This window comes from Canis lupus, chromosome 21, assembly GCF_011100685.1.
Source record: "Canis lupus familiaris isolate Mischka breed German Shepherd chromosome 21, alternate assembly UU_Cfam_GSD_1.0, whole genome shotgun sequence".
Classification (NCBI taxonomy): domain Eukaryota; kingdom Metazoa; phylum Chordata; class Mammalia; order Carnivora; family Canidae; genus Canis; species Canis lupus.
Window position 1 is genome coordinate 35,877,547 of NC_049242.1, and position 20,068 is coordinate 35,897,614.

Here is a 20,068-nt window from a genome sequence, read left to right on the forward strand (position 1 = left end):
TTAGAGGGAAGCTAGGTGAGTCTTGTCTGGGCACTATGTCTTCCTTTCATTTGATCCAAGGCTAGATCTCAAGGCTGCGCCCAACCTCATTGTCCTTCTCTTTGTTCCTGGGATAGGACTGCCTTTGGAGGTGTCCTGTGTGCCTCCCAAGCCTGGGGGATTTTAATTTGCAGAGTGCTGGTGTGTGTCAGGGAAGCAGGGTGCTCACCGTGTGACCTTGGAGGAGTTGGTGGACCTCTCAGCACCTCAGTTCCCCAACCTATAGAAAAGAGGTGACGGCAGCTAGCCCTGATGGTGACAGGAATAGTGCAATGACCTGGTAAATGTGGAATGCCAGAGGTGTCCAGTCAACGTGCTCTCTTTCCCCAGTGGAAAGAGAATTCCAGGAGAGATCTTTTACCTGAAATGCATGTTGATTCCTCTCTTCCTAAAGGCAAAGAAGTCACCTTCAGGTTTCCATTTCCATCCCAGCCACTTAAGAACAGTGCGGCCTCAGGTGAGTTAGAGCCTCTCTGAACCTCAGCTGCCCCATCTACGAAGGGGGATTATGAGACCCACCTCGCAAGGCTGTGTGGGCCACACACTTATGATCACAGCACGGTGTCTGGCACCAGGGGATGCAGGTTGCAGACGTGGGCGCCCACGGGGAGGTCACAGCCCCAAAGGCCTGCCCGAGTCTCAGCTCTGAGGATGTCATTTCTGGACCCCCTCAAATGGGGTCGTTTTAATCGTTGCCCTCTCTCGCTCTTGCCCTGAGCGTATCACTGGGCACCCAGGCCCACAGCCTATCCTCCAATGTTTCTTCCATAGGGACTCCTCAGAGGGGAGTGTCAGCCCGAATGGGCCCAAGAGACTCCCCCTGGCCCTGCCTTCGAAGCTTCCCCTTCCTGTGAGCTCTCAGCTTTGAGGCTCGCCTTACCCTGCCCAAGCTGCATGGGCTTCATGATGTTCGCGGCAGGCCAGGTGGCCCAGCTCTGTGGTGGAGCAAAGCCTGGACATACCTGGTATTCTTGGCTGAGTTCCAGGCCTGAGGGGGGATCCAGGTGGGCCCAGGGACCTGCTTCCTCCCTCATTCAGAGCAAATACCCTGTGCCCGGAGTATATGGATGAGTAAGACCCAGTTATGACATCAGGGAGTGCAAACCAGAAGGGAGATGGGTCAGCTCGGAGCTGGGCGAGAAAGGCTCCTTCACACGTAGCCAGGGACTGACTGTCATGTTCTGAGCTCAGAGCCAGGATTGCCTCAAGAGGGCCTCCTGGTGGGGGTCCAGCCATCTTCCACAGACTCTGGGGATGGTTCTGGTGACAACAGATATGTCACCTGTGTTTGAATCTGAGCTGACTCATCAAAGAGAAGCTGGTGTGCTCATCCAGAGTGGGCCGTATTGTTCTTATTTGTGCAGAGGAGGGAACCCGAGGAACCCAGAGTTTCCCAGAGTGAAGGCCATCTCAGGAGAAAAGAAGTCCTAGAAAGCTACACCAATGGTGGTGCTTTGGACTCACTATCTGCAAAGTGCTTCTTGGGAGCCCTGTACCATGCGAGGTGTGGCCTGGATTCCCTGGTGACCCTTTTTTGCAGCCCTGCAAGGATGGCAATGGTCTCCCCCCATTTTACAGATAAGGAAGCTGAGGCTCACAGAGGGAAATGGTGGATGTGAGATTAATCAAATGTAATGGGAGATAATGGCCCGCCAGAAATGTCCAGCCATTCCAGCTTGTTCTAATTAACTAAAAAATAATTAGAATTCAAAAGGGGGAAGAAGGTAATAAGAAATACTCCAATTCTTCAAAATTATAAGAATATTGAGAGACACATAAAGGTTTGCAAAAGCAGCCCCACAGCCCTCCAGAATAACCAGTTCTTTAAAAAACTAGTGACTGGGATAGGATCATTTTTGGCCAAATCCTTCCATTTGAACAAACTCACCCAAACTATAAACTCTCCTCCTGACCAGCCCTCCGCAGGAACATATATGGCCTGCCTTTCAGGGCATGAATCTCCTTGTTGAGAACCTCTGGATCTCATTCTGAGGTCAACACTAGGATGAGTTTTCTGGAAGTTTCTCTACAAATTGATCTCTATCTTAGGATCCCAAGATAATTACCAGGAGTCTGGTAATTCCCTGGTTGTGTAGAGCAGTGCTACTCAATGTGTGGTCCACGGGCAGGTACTGGTCTGTGACCCAATGAGCACAGCAAGTGAGAGTGAGCATTAGACACTCATAGAGCAATCCGACATTGCCACGCATCCAAGCGCGTGATCCTATTGCCAATAATTCACTTTTGTTATGTCCAGAAATACCAGGTCACAACAGATTAGAGATTTTTTTTTAAAAGCAAAATCTGGTCATTTACCACTGACAGTTTGAGGAGAAGTGAGCTAGCACATGTCTGGCTGGTCAAGTCTTCACTCTGCTGAGCCAATAAGGCATCCTGTTGATAAGAAACAGAAGAGAACCCATAATCCTCAGATCCTCAGGGCAATGTCTGCCCCCACACTGGTCTTTGAGGTGGGCTTCAGGGGGCCCCCCATCACAACTTGAGATGAGTTCTCCATCACCTGGTCTCCCTGTGACCTCTCCAGTTAGTCCAGTCCACTTCTTGGTATTGGCCAGTGGTGACTCTGGATTGGTTTCCATCAGGTGGGGAAGGGCACATGGGATTCCCAAGCTCTCCTTAAGGGTGCTTTTGTTATTCTTAGGGAAGCTGCTGTAGTGGGCTGGGCTGTGTTTGCAACTGGGAGAAGGAGGTTTTTTGCCTCATATTGAAAGACCAGGCTTTGTCTTCATCCTAGATTACCTGGCCCAGGTGACCTGGGCAGTGCCCTGTCCTGCCAGAGTAACTGAGCAAGCCCATGACTGCACAGATGGGTCTGGTGACACCTGCCAGCAACCTTACAGCCCTCGGCATGCTTCTGTAATTGCTCCTTGAGTCAGGATTGCATAAATGCTCAGCAGCACAAAGTGCTTATTAGCTAAGTGGTTAATAAGGTCCCATTAGGGACTTGTGTTTAAAGCCTGGAAAGTATAGTCCAATCTCTGCTAACTCAAGGGAAGCAATAATTGCGTGTGGGTATCATGGCATCACCATGGAGTCTTTCTGGGAGAGCGCCTTGGAGCCGGTTCACACACTGGGCCACTGGAGACAGCCACACAAGGGCAGTGTGGGCAGGGAGGTAAATCTGACCTCCTGTCATCCCTCCCTTCTTTGTTTTGATATAAACCCAAAAAATACTGGGTATTCTACAACCCCTTTGTAGAAAGGGGCCTGGGGTGTGGGGGGTCCCACTGGGGGTGGAACATCCGGCAAACAGTGGCTTGTTGTCCTGAGCCCGTGCACCTGAATCTTTCCTAGAAACAGGAGCCAGGTTTCTTGGCATTTGTGAATGGCCGAGAGTGTGCTTGGGAGCAGAATCCTCATCTCTCCCAGACTGGGGGAGCTCAGGAGGTGAAGTGGGTCTGGGGTGACTGCCTTGGCAGCTACTGCTCCCAGGAAGGGGACAGACTTCGTGAAGTCTGAGGAGCTCCCAGCTGTCTGAGCCGTGGGGTCAGACCCCCTGCTTGCAGGGCCTGCGGCCTGCCACAAGCCCCAGGAGCCCCACACGTGGTAGGGGTGACTGTTCCCAACTGGCTGTGAGCGTCAGGGCTTCCTTAATGAGAAAGGGAGCAGGAGCCTCCCGGGGCTGGTCATTGTCCCCAGCCTGCTTGGCGTCCTTCCCTCTCCTTCCCCCTTGCAGTGGCTGCACTGTTGCTGGTCTCAGGTTCTGAGGCTGGGCCCTGCTACCGGGCGCTGGGGGGCTGCTGCCGTCACTGTGCAGTCCTCCGAACTTCCTGCTTTATAGTTGAGGCTTTCGTAGGAGATTAGATGCGGCCTCCCAGGAGCAGCCCTGGGTTTAGACCGAGGGCCTTCCTTCAACCACGCACATCACTGTTGTTTGCTGTTGGCGACGGCTACCGGCCTGTGCCCCTCTTCTCTCTGGCTGCACCTCCCAGAAGCTGGAGTCAAAGCCTGGGAAGGGTCTGGAGCCTGCCTTCCTCCGGGATCCTGCAACCAGAGATGGTGCTTACAGCATCTCTTACTGTGGCATTTGCCTCCCTGAAGAGGAGACGGCGGTGGTTTCCCGGGGATGGCCTTTCAGAGCCGGTGGGAAAGGGGGAGCAGGAGGGGTTTGCCGGGGGTGTCCGTGTGATTGTGCAGCGTCTGCTTGGGCTGTCAGCTCCACCCCTGCCCTGGCTCCAAGACCCATGGATGGGGATCCGGGCACTCAAAGGTGGGTGTGGCCGTCATGCCCTCTGGAGCACAGGCACCTGCCACTGGCCAGGCAGTGGTGCCCAGGGCCCACGTGGAGCTGACCTGCCAGCACCAGCCCGGGGCCTCTGGCCACTGCTGCCCAGAGCGCGCGGTGGAGCACCCATCCTGTTGCCTCCTCGCTCCCATTCCAGTCCCTGCTTCTGTAGGCCTGGGGGGCTCAGGTCAGACAGCACCATTGCTCCCCAGGGACGTGGGGGCTGCAAGGCAAGCTGGGACCTGCTGCACTCAGGAAGCGGGGAGGGAGGAGCCCAGCTCATCCTGGCCTAGCCCCGCCAAGCGCCAGGCACTTGAACACCCATTCTTTCCCTCAGTTCTTACCACTCATCAGAAAGGCAGGCAGTATTTTCCCCATCCTACTAAGTAAGGAAACTGAGCTCAGAAGTTGAGAGTTTTGTGCCTCGCCCCAGAACTGGTTCACGGTGGAGCTGGGGTCCCAACCCTTCCTCCCGGTCCGGGGGGTGGGGGTACAGCAGTCCTGCTCAAGAAGCAGCTGAAGCAGCAGCTCGCAGCCCTCCAAAGAGGAGGGATCTCTATGGGAGGGTGGCTGCCGGTCAGCTGTCTGTTGGTGAGGTCCTGGTTCCTTAGGGTGTGCGAGCACCCGGGCTGCGGGTCAGGAAGACCTGAGAAGAGTTCTGAATCGTGCGTGTATTTGCTAAGTGGCCTGGGATAGATCCCTTCCTCTCTCTGGGATTCACTTACCCCATCTGTGAACCAAGAAACTCGACGCGAATCCCGAAGGCCTTGCGCGCCCATGGAGCTAGTTGTACAAGTCACCCGGCTCACCCAGGCCCCGGGTTCCATTTCTGTCCTTCTCTCCATCTCCAGAGTGCCTGCCGCCCGCTCCAGGCTGGTTTGGCCTCTCCTGGGACGTCGGGTGCTGTTTGCATGTGGGTGTGGAGCCCTGTCCCACATCCAGCCTGTTTGCGCTTTCCTTCTGGTGCTAACTGGCCTCTACCTTTGTCTCTGTCTCCTCTACCTCTGCTCTTGGGTAGCTGACGGTAGGGAAAGTGTCCAGCGGAATAGGGGCTGCAGCTGAAGTCCTGGTCAATCTGTACATGAATGATCACAGACCTAAGACCCAGGCCACCTCTCCAGACCTGGTAAGGACCACACCCCTCAGCCTGTACCCGCAGACACCGGCTCTGGTCTCCCAGAGAGGATGGCCTGGCCCACCCGAGGGCCCCTTCTTGTGGACAGGAGGCGTGAGAATGGGGTAGACCGGAGCCGAGGTTAGACGGGGGTGGGGGGGCTGCGTTTTCTGAACGACAAACCCCACTCGGCTCCCCTATGGGTCATTGCACGAGACAGAGCCTCTCACCTAATGTCCGGGGCTCTGAAGAGCACATTGAAAAGGCCAGGCAGGCCCCTGGCTTAGTGAGGCATCCCTTACCATTGGCCCTGGGCGTCCAAAGTGGCCCTTTTGCACTGGGCTGAGAATCCAGCGACAGAGAGATACCCTTCCCTCTGAATTCTCCTTTCTCCAAACAAGGCTGCCTGCTGCCATCACCAGCCATTTGACCGGACGCTTCTCTTGGTAACCTTTTGACACGTACCCCCAGAGCCCCCCAGGAACACCCGCTGCCTGGCCCTCGCCCTCCTCCCTCGCACTTAGGAATTTGCCTGGCAGCCCCCGGGGGGCTAGAGGGCACCGCCTCTCCCTTTCCTGCAGTTCTCTTTTTTTTATATATATAAATTTATTTTTTATTGGTGTTCAATTTGCCAACAAATAGCATAACACCCAGTGCTCATCCCATCAAGTGCACCCCCCAGTGCCCGTCACCCAGTCACCCCATCCCCCACCCACCTCCCTTTCTACCACCCCTAGTGCTGCAGTTCTCTTGAGCCGTTTGGATGCCACAGGCTTTCTTTGCCTGGCCTAAGTCATTGCAGGAGGACTGGGGTGTGGAGGTGTTCTTTCGGGGACCTCACCCTAGGCCTGGGCAGCACTTCGTCCCTGGGGTGGATTCCTGGAGACAGGTCGCTGGGCAGGCATGTTGGTGAGGGGTGCCCACCGTGTCAGATGGGGAGACCCCGCCCCCACCCAAAACCCGAGCTGGCCACCTGGGGAGGACCTGCGCCCCCCACTGCCCCCCCCCACTCGCCAGCTGGCCTGCCTGGGAGCAAAATTAGCAGCAGCCCGAGGGGGACGGGGTCTGCAGAGGGAGCTGTCCTCCCACCCCTCGCTCTCTGCTGCGGTGCCCGCAGTGACATGAGCAGCAAACAGGAGCCCAGGAGGTCCCCACGATCGAGGCCGGAATTCCCGGGAGTCCCGGCCTCACGTGGCGAGAGCCCGTGTCAGCCCTAACGCCGGCGCTTCTCTCCCGCCACCCCGTGCCCCCAGGAATCCATGCGCAAAGTCTTTCCCCTGAACCTGGGCGGCAGCGACACCTGCTACTTCTGCAAGAAGCGCGTGTACGTGATGGAGCGGCTGAGCGCAGAGGGCCACTTCTTCCACCGAGAGTGTTTCCGCTGCAGCGCCTGCGCCACCACCTTGCGCCTGGCCGCCTATGCCTTCGACGGCGACGAAGGTAACCCCTGGGGCCGGCCCAGCGCTCGACCCTGGTGGCTCTGGGACGCCCTGCACTTCCCCAGGAGTGGGAAGATCCTGCTAGAGAGAGGAGGGGGCACCTCTCGGGGGGGACCCGGGGTGCTGTGAGCACCTGCTACGTGCCCGCGGCGGCACCTGCTGTGTACCGAGCGCTTGACATACGCGTCCTCGGCCAGTCTCCCCACCTCCCGTGGCCCCGTGTGGTCAAGAAAATCCAACCTCTATAGCGTTGTCACACACTCAGCACCACACCTGGCTTGTGACCAGGGTTCAATAAATGATGATATATTAATGTTATTTACAAAGGGGGTATCGCAAACATCACGGTAATAACAGCCACCACCCCCCCCCCCCCCGAGAAGCACCTGCCAGGATGCACCGTAAACCCACGTAACCGCGGGCCTGTTACCTAACCTCCTGGTCCCTCCGTTACCTCATCTGTAAGAGGAGGATAATCACAGGTCTTAGCTCCTAAGGTTGTTGCAAGATTGCTCGCGTGGGTTAATTCACGGGAGCCCGCTATACTGTGCGTCCCGCGTAGGTTTTTCCTGTTTTACGGTTGTTACCATCCCTGAGATTACTGCTGTAGCAGTGAACGAAGAAGGCTTCTCTGGAAGGCGCCCAATGGTCCTGGGCTGTGGCCAGTGGCCCAGGGTGTGCCTCACCTGGGTCTTTTCCTCCCCATCACTCCTGCCATCTGCTTCGAGCCTCTCCCACCCCCAGGAGCCCCAGGAAGGATCGGGACCTGGAAACGGTGCTGACATTCAGAGCTGCCCATTTTGCAGCCTGGCAGCTGGCCTTGGGAAGGGACTTGGCCTCGGTTTGCCTTGGGGACTATCTGAGGGCCTCAGCCCCGTCCCTGTCATCCCACCCCCACCCCCCAAGGCTACAGCCTGCCTCTGAGGCAGCGAAGGGTCCTGAGACCTCATCTCAACGCGGCTTCTTTAGGACAGGCGACAGAGACCCAAGTTCGAGGCCTCCTGGGCTTACTCCCGCTATTGGCCTTCTCTGCCCTAGACAGGGGCAGACATTGGCCGGGTCCCACTGCTCTCATTTATAGGAGAAAACCCGTGTGTGCATGTGTGTGTGTTCCTTTTACAGGCAAGTTTTTCTGCAAGCCTCATTTCATTCACTGTAAGACCAACAGTCAGCAAAGGAAGAGACGAGCAGAGTTGAAGCAACAGAGAGAGGTATGCTTTGTCTCGAAAGTGCTGGTGATACAGGGAAGGTCCCCGGATGGGAGGCAGTTTTCGAGGGCCCCGCCAAGTCAGGCCAGAGTTTCTGTGTCTGACCCTGGAGGGACTGTGACCCACAGATGAAGAGGAAAGTGTGTACTCTGCGGAGTGGAGGGTCCCTCTGCCTTAGCCTGTTCTGCCGGCCTCCGGGTTTATCCCATTCTGGAGGCCGGCTCCCCGGTGAGCAGTGGGGCTGGCTTCTCTGGAGCAGCTCGGGAGAGCTTTCTCATGTCCCAGCGATGGGACTGTATGCCCAGCTCTGTGGAAACTACAGGGTCCCCCATGCCCGGGCCCCACGTGACCACAGTGTATGCAGGGGTACGTCCCGTGGGTCCTCCCTTTCCCTAGGTTCTTGCCCCGGGTTCAACAAAGTGATAGCCCGCTGAGTGTATGGTGATAGCATCACCTCCTGGTGGCTCTTAGCAAGGACCTTCTCTACCGCTTGATTCACAGAACCTCACCCCCCCCCCCCACAAGGACCCACACTCTTTTTGGATTATACCAGTAACCTAGGCCTAACGTAGAAAAATGGGTAAATGAAAGAATGTAAAGAAAGTTAAATCATCCATCACCACTCTATTCTGAGAAACTCATAACTAACATTTTGTGACATTTCCCCGTATGATCGTATTTTAACCAGCTGGAATCCTACCGCTGCACTTTCATATCCTCCTTTTTATAGACTAAGAAGCATATCAGGAACCTGTTCCCTGTAACATTAGAAATTCTTTCAGAGCATCATTTCTGATGCCTGTAAAAGATGGTCGATGATTTGTTTAACAAGTCCCATGTGGTTGGGTGTTCATGTTGTGTCACATTTTTACCTTACGACTCTTTCCCCAGCGAATATCTTTGTATGTACATCTTTGTCCCCATTTCAAATTATTTACTGAGGACAGAGCATAAGAAATAGGATTTCGGAGTCAAAAGGACGTGCGGGTTTTGTTTTTTTTTGAAAGGGCGTTTGTGTTTTGTAGGCCTGTTAAGCCTGTGGTCACGCTGGCCCCATATCCAGCGCCCCTTCAGCTAGCAGTGCTTGGGGGCTGAGACTATTTGGGCGGGCTCGCTGGGAAAGGCAGGGACCACCATGGTCAGTTTGCACTGGCCCTCTCCGTCTGCTTCATCGGAAGGTGCTCTGTGAGAGTCGTGGACTAAATGCCCTCCCTTTGTTCCCTCTCCCAGGAGGAGGGAACGTGGAAAGAGCAAGAGGCCCCTCGGCGAGACACTCCCGTGGAAAGTTCTTGCGCAGCCGCTGCCATTGGCACTCCTGCAGGCAGCCCTCCAGGTATCACCAATTCCTTCTTTAGGAAGGCGCTGAGCTGGCCTCTCAGGCTGCCCTGGGGCCTGCTTCACGTTCCCCGGAGCCTGCTTAACTGGATTCGGGGACTCCTGCGCGCCGCAGGCCTTCATTTCAGGGACAATGCTTACAACTACTGCTACACTTACGAGCTCCTGAGCCTCGGGCTGCCCCTCCTCTGGGTGTTCTTCGAGGTCCTGGCTTCCATGTACCGGGAGTCTGAGGAGTCCCTCGAGACCATCCGCAACTGGGTGCTCAGATGCTTCCCGGTCAAGCTCCAGTGAAATGCCACCCGCCCCGGAGAGCGCCCTCCCATTTCCAGTTTAGACGGCAGTGTGTTTGCAGTTAGCCTAGCCGGGGCTCTGGCCAGGAGGCCTAGCGTTCTGTAACCCATTCGCTCAAAGCCAAAGAGGTGCACGCTGGCCCCCTGCGCCTGACTCTGTCAGGGGGGAGCATCTGCTCCTGGTGCTGGGGCCAGCATGACATGAAGGATGGTTTGTCTTTTTTATATCGATATAGCTTTGTACTTCTTTTATACCAAAGCGAGCCATATATCTAGGTTTACATTTCAGTTTTTAACTTTTCATAAGCCAAGAGAAAGCATTTTTTTTTCTACGAGTGTCAATTTTTCTAAACACGGTTTGAAGTTTATAACTGGTATTACAAGTCCCTTCCACGTTGCAGTCCATTGTCCTGGTCACTGCCTGCGACATTAATGATTTGGGCTTTTTCTTTTTTTTTTTTTTTTTTTTCATAAACCGAAGTGAGTGTGCCACCTTGTCCTGACCAGTGCCTTTTGATGTATGTACCCTGATGCCACTTGTCAACAGGGGACAGTGTTTTGAACCCGAAAGCATAATCAGTTTAGAAGAAAAGAGTAGATCAGAGGAGAATTAAGCCTTACAGAAGCACATGGCGGCGTGTAGTTGGCTGTCACGGGCCCTCCCAGAGGGAGGGGGACCTGTCTTGCACCATTGTTTGGATGTAAAATAGTAGCTTCAGGGTTTTTCCTCCTCATACCAGATGACAGCCAAATGACATTGGGCTTCAAGCAGATTGCTACAAACATACTTTGTCCTTGCCACCAGTGAGCACCCCTCGGGCAGCCCCTTGGCACCTGACCTCAAGGAGCTCCAGAGAGCTGGTGCATCTCCGGAGAGGACCTGTGGCTCTGATCAGGAGCCGTGCCCACCCTGCCCCTCCCTGGGGGGGCCCCCCCTCTCAGGTCCTCAGCCCAGGCTGCAGACTGAGCCATGGCCACTCAGGGTCCATAAAGATCAGGCCGAGGGAGGAACCCGCCCTCTTGGAGGGTGCTTTGGGACTGAGGCCATTTGTTAGCACCTCAGGGTGTGTGATTTCTGGGAAGCATGACCTCCCGGGTGAGCACGGCTTCCAGTGCTCAGCCACTCGGGCCGCCATGCATATTAGGTGGAAAGCAGCCAGAAACCATTTGTTTTCCCACTGTCCTAGCAAAGGAATGTATCTGGCCTCCTGTGTCTGGACGGCAGGGGAGGCTGGGAGTGGAAGCTGTTGACGGATACAAAAGGAATAGGCCCTGTTAAGGGCAGAAGCGGGCCCTGGGCCTACCTGTGTTCTGGACTCTGGGCTTGCGGAGGAGGCCTCAGCTCCCCCCTCTCCGCTCTGCCTGCACTTGGCACGGCTGCTGGGTCTGGCCGAACAACGGAGAGGCTGCTAGGGAGAGGCCTCCCGTCTCGCCCAGAAGATCTAGAGTTGGCCAGGCCGGAGAGTGCTCTCTGCAGTCGTTACACTAGAGATCTCCTTCTAGATCAAGTAAGAATGGAACCTGGTGAGCTTTAGAAGCCAGGGCGCTGGAGAGCTTGGACATGACAAGTTCTATAGGGCAGGAAGAAGGGCAGAGGCATTTCTACACACGCTTCCTTGAGGTCCTTGGATAAAACAGGGGCATAGCTGTGGCCAAGTCCACGGGAACTGGCACCTCTGCCCTCGTTGGAACCGTTGTCGGTCTGATGACTCGTGTTGGGTTTTTCCAAATTTTTTCTGGGATTTTAATATTCGGCATGGTGGGGGGAGCCCTTGGGTCATGCTCTGCTTGACTCTAAAAAGGATTATTCTCGAGGTCATGATGTGAACACACGCACAGCCGTGTCACCGCTCTTGTCTTCAGCTCAGGGCGGGCTGAGGTGCTCTGTGGAATGCTCCTCGAAGCCAGAGGTAGACTCTGAGAATGTCATTTACGGCCAGAAAGAGACTGGTTTGAATGACTCTGGAGAGACAGGATGTGCCTGTCAGAAGCCTGAGATGTTAGTATGCTCTGAGGCTTTGAACCTTTCTGGTGGGTGGGCCCCACACGCATGGTGGATTCCGAGAGGCAGACGCCTCTCGGCCTCCGCAGAACATTGGAGAATGAGTGTGAGACACCAGAGTAAAACTGGGGCAAAGCGATAAGGGGGACGGGGAGGAGGGGTGGTCCTGAGGATGCGTGTAGCCCCGAGGGGACCGCAGGGGAGCCCTGGCACGGGCCAACCACACGGATCCACTCCGGCGTAGAAGCAGGTGGGCACCACCAGAAGGGTTCATCTGTGCCGAGCAAGCAGTGAGTAGTTTGGAGAAGTTTCTCTTTCATTAATGGTTGCCTCACCTTCAACTGCTGTGCCTTTTGTGTTACCAGTCTTTTTCCTTTTTTTCCCCCGCCAGACTAAATTCTCCTCTCTGTCTCTCTCTTTCCAACCTTACACTGTGGCCACCAGTTCGTTTCAGCCTTCCAGTGCTACACCCACTTCTTGGCTGACACACTTCTGCTCTGAGGTGACTGGTTTTCTTGCCCATTTTCAGAGAGTGGTACTAACGCCTAACCTGCTTTCCGTGCCCCGTCCTCCCCGCCGCCGTACGGGTTGTGCTAACTGTGAATATCCGGCAGACTAATGGACTCATTCCATGGCATGGTGGGTTGACGCTGTGGGGTGGCGTTCCGCTCAAAAGCCATGGTTGATTCTACTTGCCTCTGAGCCGGCAGCCCGGTCCACACCAGCTGCATGGCCTGCCTCCCTTCGGCCCCCTGCGCGGCCTGCATGCACGTGCCTTTCCCGTCGCGAAGCCACTTACCTTCCTGGGACGGTCACCCCCAGCTGTGAGACAGGACGCTAGAGAGGGCTCTGTTCACCTTTGGAAAGAACTTCTGTCTAGTAGCCTCTGAAAAAGTACATGCATGGGAGCATGGGTTCTAGTCTAAAGATTATTGATCAGAACCATGGGTGACTCTTCTGAGAAAGATTAAAAAAAAAAAAAAAAAAAACAAAGAAAATGCTCCCAGGCTTGACTCATCATAAGCTTGACTCATGCTTTGTCTTTTGAACACCCAATCACAGTTTTCCTGGCAAATCCTTTCCCTAGCGCAGCCTGTACTCTAGACACAAGGGCTTTGCTATGGCTCTTCTTGTTCTTGGCTCATAAAGCCCCAGATGATGCAGACGCTTCGGTTGGAGCAATCGTTGTCACAGGCCGGTGATGGCTTTGAGATATGACTCAGCTCAGCCCAGGCCTGGAGCAGCCAGTGTCGATGCCCCCCATGGCTCTGCTCAAAACACATTTGTCCACTGACTCATTACCTGCGGCAGCAGGATGTTCAGAGCGCTTTTAAAGAGAAACACGGTGCCCAGTACAGTAGAACTGTTGTGGGCCAGGCCTCAGGGTCTCAGGCTGAAGGTGGCGTCTGTCCTGCATGCGGCCCAGAGCCACGCTCACCTCTCGGCCTGTCTGCACGGCCCTGCATGCTGCATTGCTCACTGCACTGGGGCAGATTCTAGCCAGTACCAAGTCATCGCTCTTGTCTTGTCTTCTCTTGCAGAGTCTCCCTCCCTTTAGAGAATGTCAACCAGAGAGGGCCCTCCTTCCCTCTCAGCCTTCTCTTTAGCTAGCCTCTCCCACCCCATCTCATCGCAACGCATGTCTGTGACCTTTGGTAGTCATTTACAGTGCCACATGGAACCCCCCTGTATTTTGCACACAGCAAACGATGTTTAGCTTTATTTATGGTATTTGATGCTGTAAATGAAAATAAATATGGTTCTTTATAAAGCTCATTGTTTCCTCTCTTCTTTGCCATGGAAGCTGCTCCAATCTCAAACACAGGGGCTGGTTTAGGGGAAGTCTTCCCTAAACTGCTGGCGGGACCTGCACTTGTGGTGACACGGGACGCTCTGGGGCTGCGCTGGGCAACTCTGAAAGGAAATATTACCCAGGGGTAATATTTGGAAAAGGTCACCAATGCTCCTGGGCCAGGCTTTGGGGTCTCTTTCTTGAAAATTCATGGTACTTTTCTGTGTAGATTCTGGGCATAGCTGGGTAAGGGTCAGTGTCACCTGAGCTGTTGGAAACAGACTGTTTTAACAGCTCCTCTGCTCACTTCTCCCCACCCCAAACCATGGACCTGTTGGCGAGCTTTACTTAGGAACCATTCACTAATTTAGGTTCCTAAGTAACAAAGGTTATTCTTGCAAGTAAGTCTTATGTTGGTCCAGCTGAGTGAGAGGTGAAAGGTAAGGAGTATCGGATGGTATCGGACGTTGGGTTCAGAATGGCAGTGAACATGGCAGATGTGCTGATCCAGATGGAGAGCCTTTTGTGATCCTAAGAGACCTCCAGGGCCAAAGCCCCAGGGCCACTCAGTGTCTAAGGCTGCAAGGCTCTGCCCACAGAGCCATTCTGAAGACAGAACCCATGGCAGGCTGTGAGCCAATTCAAGGCTGGCTTCCCCTTAAGGGAAGGATTCAGAGTCTCACTTGGCTAATCTGGACAGTGCCAAGGAAGTCTGGTCCTCAACCTCCCTAGGATGGGATGCCTGCCATCACCAGGCTGGATGTAGCAGGGCTTCTGATGCTGAGATGAACCTCCCCTGAGGGGCATTTCTGGGGCCCTGGGCCTCTGAGCTCAGCTGCTGGCTCCTGGAACTGCTTTCCAAGCTGCCTGGGGTCAAGTACTCTTACCCAGGTGAGCTATTCTTTCTCTTCCGTAAAAGGAAGGGTGTTAGGGACTTAAGTCAGGAGCTAGGTTGGGCAAATGATTCATTCCTTTATTTATTCATCTGTTCAAGTGTTTGTTGAACACACACCATACCTTGGACATATTCGAAGTCCTAGGGATGCAGCAGCAAACCACACAAAGGCCCTGCCCCTCCCTGCATCTTGGAATGTATGTATCTTGGTTATCGTGTACCAGATTTGATTTGTTTTATTTGTACATACACTCACCTATTTACTTAACTAATATTTACTGAGTGTCTATGGTGCGCTGGGAATAGAGCAGGGGGTAAAACAGACAAAAGTCCCTACTGTCATGGAGCTTATAGTTTTGTTTTGATTTTCCGATTCGAAGCTGGGTTAAAGCAACATTTTCCAAAGTGTGGCAAGGAATAGTAGCTCCAAGGGCTTTGTGAATGACGAGCTCCACAGGCACAGAGTTTGAGAAACTTCATACTAATCGTGCTGGTCCTCCCAATCCTTGGAGATCCGCAAGACTTATTGGCATGGTAAAAGTCTCTGAGGGACCCTCCAGTAAAGAAGCTTAATTAACTTTGCTGAGGTGGGCTTTCCCATACCTGTTGAAAGTGAGTGTTTTATTTGTTTGGGATGGGTTTTTTTGTTTTGTTTTGAATGTCACATTCACATAAGTGTTTGGTAGAATGTTCTTTAATCCAGAAACAGTGGATTTTAAAAAATGTTTTTACTCATGAGAGACACACAGAGAGGCAGAGACACAGGCAGAGGGAGAAGCAGGCTCCCTACTGGGAGCCTGATGCGGGATTTGATCCCAGGGCCCCAGGATCATGCCCTGAGCCAAAGGCAGATGCTCAACCACTGAGCCACCCAAGCACCCCATGGATTAAAACTTAACATGTAACAGTAAAAAATGAAAACATTCAGTAGGCAGCCGACTGAGGGGAAAAGTGAATTAGATGTGATAATAAAGAAGTTCATAGCTGTGGCCTGTAAACAGTTCATGCAAAGGAGGTGTTCCCAGGCATTTTGCAGTGTAGGTGATCAGTTCCTGTTTGTTGATTAAAGACCCAATGATGAATGTGCACAGGCTATGAACAGACAGCGCTCACTCCGGCAAATGAAACAATGCTGAAAAGAAAAGGTGAACATTTATAACAATTACATGTGAAGGAATGTAAATTAATTATCTCCTACCTACTGATTTAGTCAAGAAAAAGCAAAGTAGGTTGTAAGAAAAAAAAAATAGTCGTGGGTAAAAAGTAAATGGGGACAGTCTTTTCTGGAAAGCAATGTGGCAACAATTATTAAGACCCATAAAAGGGCTCTGACCTATGGCGCAGTAATCTTACCCCAGGGAACTTATCCTAAATAAATAATCCAGCTGGAGAAACCAATCTCCGTGCAACCTGAATATTAAGTAGACTAAGTGGGTCTAGCAGAGTGGGTGGGCTGTTCTCCTCTATTTCTGTGAACTCACTCACTTTTACAGCATTTTCTTTAATCCCTGAAATAATAAAAAGAAGTGGCTGCTGCTCTGAGTGCTCCGGGGCCAGCTGTCATTGATGGAGCGTTTCCCCCCTTGCCAGGCGGGGGGGGCAAGCACCTCGTGTGCAGTACCTCGTTAGGCCTCCACCTCGCTGGCCATGCTCACCTCGAGGGGATGCTTGACGTTAAAGGAGTTCTCTGATACGAGGGAGGCGATCTAGAGCAGCATCTTCAGCTGTGGAGGACCCGAGAGTCACCAGGCCTGGGCCAAGAGTCAGACACTGCTCGCAGGGGAGCCTGGGTGCATGGGCAGGCCCTGGAACTGACCAGAGACCCGGCTTTGACTCTGGCACTTTGTATGGACTCGGTGACATTGGGCAAGTCCCTCGCATGAACCGAAGCCTCCGAACTTAGGGTTTTGTGGCAGTAGAATCAGTAAACATGCCCGATAGGCCACGCTCTAGGTAGCACCTTCCTGGTTTTGTGCAGTAGGGAAGACGTTGGTGGGCGTTCTAGATCAGCTGGAGCTCAGAGGGGCCCCGGGACATCTTTAGGTTGGCCACGATACAGAGGTCTCTACTGACCCTGAGCGGTGCCATCTATTTTTCTCTCCTTTTCTGACCTCCCCGCCCTCTTGAAGGCAGCTGGTCACCTCCCAGCCTCCACTGTGCACCTCTCTTTCCTCCTGCCACCTGCTAGCAAGACCTTGGTTTGGTTTAGTGAATTCCTAAGTCACAGCAAAGAGGGAGGGCGGCTCCAGCTCTGTCTCTGGCTGCCTACTTGACATCTCCTCCTAGATTCTACCAAGAGTCTCCAACCTAGAAATCCACCTCCCGCTCCTAATCTTCCGCTGGAATAGACTCTACCCTTGGCCTTCATGGTCTCTGGAAACCCCAATTCCAACCTTCCCATTGTTCAGCCCAGAGACTTGGGGTCATTCTTAAGGACTCTTTCTCTTGGCCCCACACCTAGTCCATTGGTGAATCCCAAGCACAGCCAGACCCAGTCCCCCTGTCACCGTCCCTGTGCTACCGCCCTGGCCTCAGCCACTGTCCCTTCTGGAGTTACTGCTGTGGCCTTCAATGTGGCTTCCCAGGCACTTCCTTGCTCTGCTCTACCAGTTTTCAACACAACAGCTAGAGAAATCCTTTCAGAATGTGGATCTGCCCTCTGCTCTGAACTTTCCAGTAGCTTCCCAGCTCACTCAGTAAAAGCCAATGCATACAGCAGACTCAGACAGCTCTGGAAGGTCTGACCCCTGTCATTCTGACCTGCTGTCTTTCTGCTCTCTCTCATAGACTGTGTCCTAACCACACTGGCCTCCTTGAACACCAGCCATGCTCTGTCTTCGAGCCTTTGCTCTGGCTGTTCCCTCTGCCAAGAACACCCTTCTTTGGTATCTATACAGCTGGCCTCACCCTTTATCCAGATCTTTGTTCCCTCGTCTCCCTCCCGGTGAGGTCTGCCTTTAATGCTGCAGTCCATCCCCCCAGCTGTCCTGACCCTTTTACTCTCCTAGACAGGTTTTCAGAGCATTTATCACCTCTCAGCATATTCTGGAACTCACTGACTAATGATATGTATCTATGTTTCCCCCCTTGCTAGAACATAAGCTCCTTGAAGATGGGGACCTTTGTTTTTTTGAGCACCCGTGTAATCTGCACCAGTAGAACAGTGCTTGGCACATAGTGGACCTTCAACCAGCCTTTGTAGAAGCAATAAAGGCCTGGATCTCAGGCTGTGGAGCCTGTCTTGGGCTTGGGAAAGTCTTGCCATCAACTCATGACTCGGATAGGAGAATCTGGAAGAGAAGTATGACATCGTGTGTCCTGCTGCCTCCACAGAGCCCTTTGATTGATTGGGAGAAGGGAGTTCCGATTTTACTTGAATTTTGCCTTGCAAGGGGTGCAGGCTTCACACAGCATCTCTCGCAGACTTGGGTGACCAATGGGACATCTCTCGCAGACGTGCCTGAGGCTGGCAGCAGAGCCCAGTGCCAGTGGGATCCTCTTTGGGTAGCAAGGCCCAGGCTACGGGGTCACACACATCCTCTCTCATGCCTGGCGTCCTGACACAGGAATCCAGGTGACAGGTTTGAGACCAGAGGCGGGATGGGGAAGACTCTGCCCCCACGCCATGGCACATGGTTGGCTCACCTTACCTTTGACATCCTGAGTCTAGTCCTCCTGCGAGTGTCTCTGAGACCATGAGAGAGCAGGCCCAGGGAAGCAGGGGTTACCGCCACCCATCACCCAGAAAGAGGCCAGCCTCTCAATCTTCAGGGGCCTTGAAGTGCCCAGAAGATCGGGTCTCTCTCCTCCCACCCCCACCTACACGAGGCCCAGCCAGGCAGGGCACGTCCCCTGGCTGTGAGTACTCCATCAGGGGGGCCTTGCAGCGGTACCCGCCATCCCCATCTGAGCTGTGAGCAGAGGTCTGCTCAGCGCTGGGATGACCTGCTGTCCCAGCCACGGGGTGTGTGCTGGAACCAAGGACCGTGCGCCCCCAAAGTATTTCCCTTCCTGCTTCCCTGGGTTGCTGTTGGGGCTCCTACCCAGAAACTTCGAGTTCTCCACTCCCAGCCTCATTCAGGGAAACTGGAATGTAGGCCCTGGCTGTGCCCAAGCTTGAGGCCCAGAGCTGGCCTGACACAGTACCTGTCTGTGGGTCCGAGGCCTGAGGCCCTACACCTGCAGCTGTCTGGGAGCCCGCCAAGCTGTTGGGAAGATATCACGTGCCCACCTCCCCTCCTGGCCCTGATGGAGGGCACCCTGCTGCCCCGGGTGTTCACACCAGGTTCTGGGCCTGACCGCGGACTGCACTCCCCTGGCGTCTGGCCTTGTGTCCAGGCCGACGGCTCCGTGGCTGGAGCAGGGCAGCTCTGCCGAGGCCTTGAGCACAGGGCCTGCAGCTGGGGAGGGCTGAGCCCCCCTCTCTAGTTGGCTTGTAGTTTACTTGAGCTGGTCTCTGCACAGAGGCTGCTCCTGGGGCCAGGCAGAGCCTGGCTCAGGGCAGCCGAGCACGGGCCTGGGAGCACACACGTCTGCACACAGACAGGTCACACACTCAGCAGAGGATGCCTGGCAAGAGTCCAGGAGGGCACAGGACAGCCACGCCTGAGGCCTGTGGCTCCCCATCAATTTTCTCATTCCCTGGAGACTCTTGGAAACGGGCATTCCTGGTAGTGCACTCTGAGGTGTCACTCTCAGAAGCCCCAGGTGGCAGCTGCCGTCTTGAGGCACCTGTGCCTTTATCTTTTAAATGGACATGTGCTGTGAGGGACCTTGGTAGTGGCATAGACGACTGTGCCAGCCCCTGGGAGTCAGTGGAGGGAATGCCTGACGCAGCCCCGCCTTCCCAGACTCTCCCTATCCTGCTGGGGGCTTGTCAGGTGCCCTCACTCGTCACCGTCTGCCTTGCAAGAGGGTGGGGAGACCCCTCTGTGCTTGGTATCCTGGACATTTGCGTGCCTTCCCCTGCTCTCTGTAGTAAAGAGGTATCACCCCTGCAGACTGCATTTCCCAGGCTCCCTGGCCACTGGGTTCCTGTTCTGTCTGACTATTGGCAACACTGGTAGGAGGGCGGACGATGGGATCAAGGGAGAAGCCAGGGTTTTCCTCAGACTCTCTGCACCCTGGCCAGTGCCGGTGTCTTCCCCGTCGTGCCCACTCCTGCCTGGACGCCCCGGCCTCTGGCCTCACGGCCTCCTCCCAGTGTCCCTCCAGCCCGGGGCTTCCTGCTGTGGCTCATCTCTGGGTTGTCTCTTGATCTGCCCTTGGCTTTTTGGCTCATCCAACACCACCGTCATGAGTTGCCTGTACTAACTGGCCTCTGTGGAGCTTTCTGGCTTGAGTTCTGTTTTCCCGACTGGGTCCTGATGGACTTAGTTTCATTGCTCTTTTTTAAGCTTGTCTCTTCAGAGAGAACAGTAGAGAAGACAGCAGAGGGGGTTTTTCTAAGCCCGGAGCCAGAAGCAGCTCTGGCAGTTAGGAGCTCTGTGATCTTGGTCAAATGAGCCTCAGTCTCCTAATCTCTACAATGGACTTAATGACCGGGAGAACGTGTTGCTTTGTCGTCGCCCTGGGTTCTGGGGGAGAGTGGAAGGGTCTCCAGACTTGGAGAGAAAATGGAAACGATTTCACCAGCAGATCGAGGGCAGGGGTCCACAAGCCGACACAAGCAGGGGTCTGGCCAGGTCAAGGCCTTGGATGTTGCT

General features: G+C 54.2%; 1 protein-coding gene across 1 annotated transcript in view; it reads left to right on the plus strand.

Moving 5' to 3' along the window:
* MICAL2 (microtubule associated monooxygenase, calponin and LIM domain containing 2) overlaps positions 1-13,447 on the plus strand; it is a 135,662-nt gene extending 122,215 nt beyond the window's left edge. The window contains 6 exon segments of the mRNA XM_038569053.1: positions 434-496; positions 5,304-5,411; positions 6,653-6,839; positions 7,961-8,049; positions 9,277-9,379; positions 12,121-13,447. Coding sequence (XP_038424981.1) covers positions 434-496; positions 5,304-5,411; positions 6,653-6,839; positions 7,961-8,049; positions 9,277-9,379; positions 12,121-12,161 — 591 coding nt within the window. The 3' untranslated portion in view covers positions 12,162-13,447.
* Positions 13,448-20,068: the final 6,621 nt, after the last annotated feature.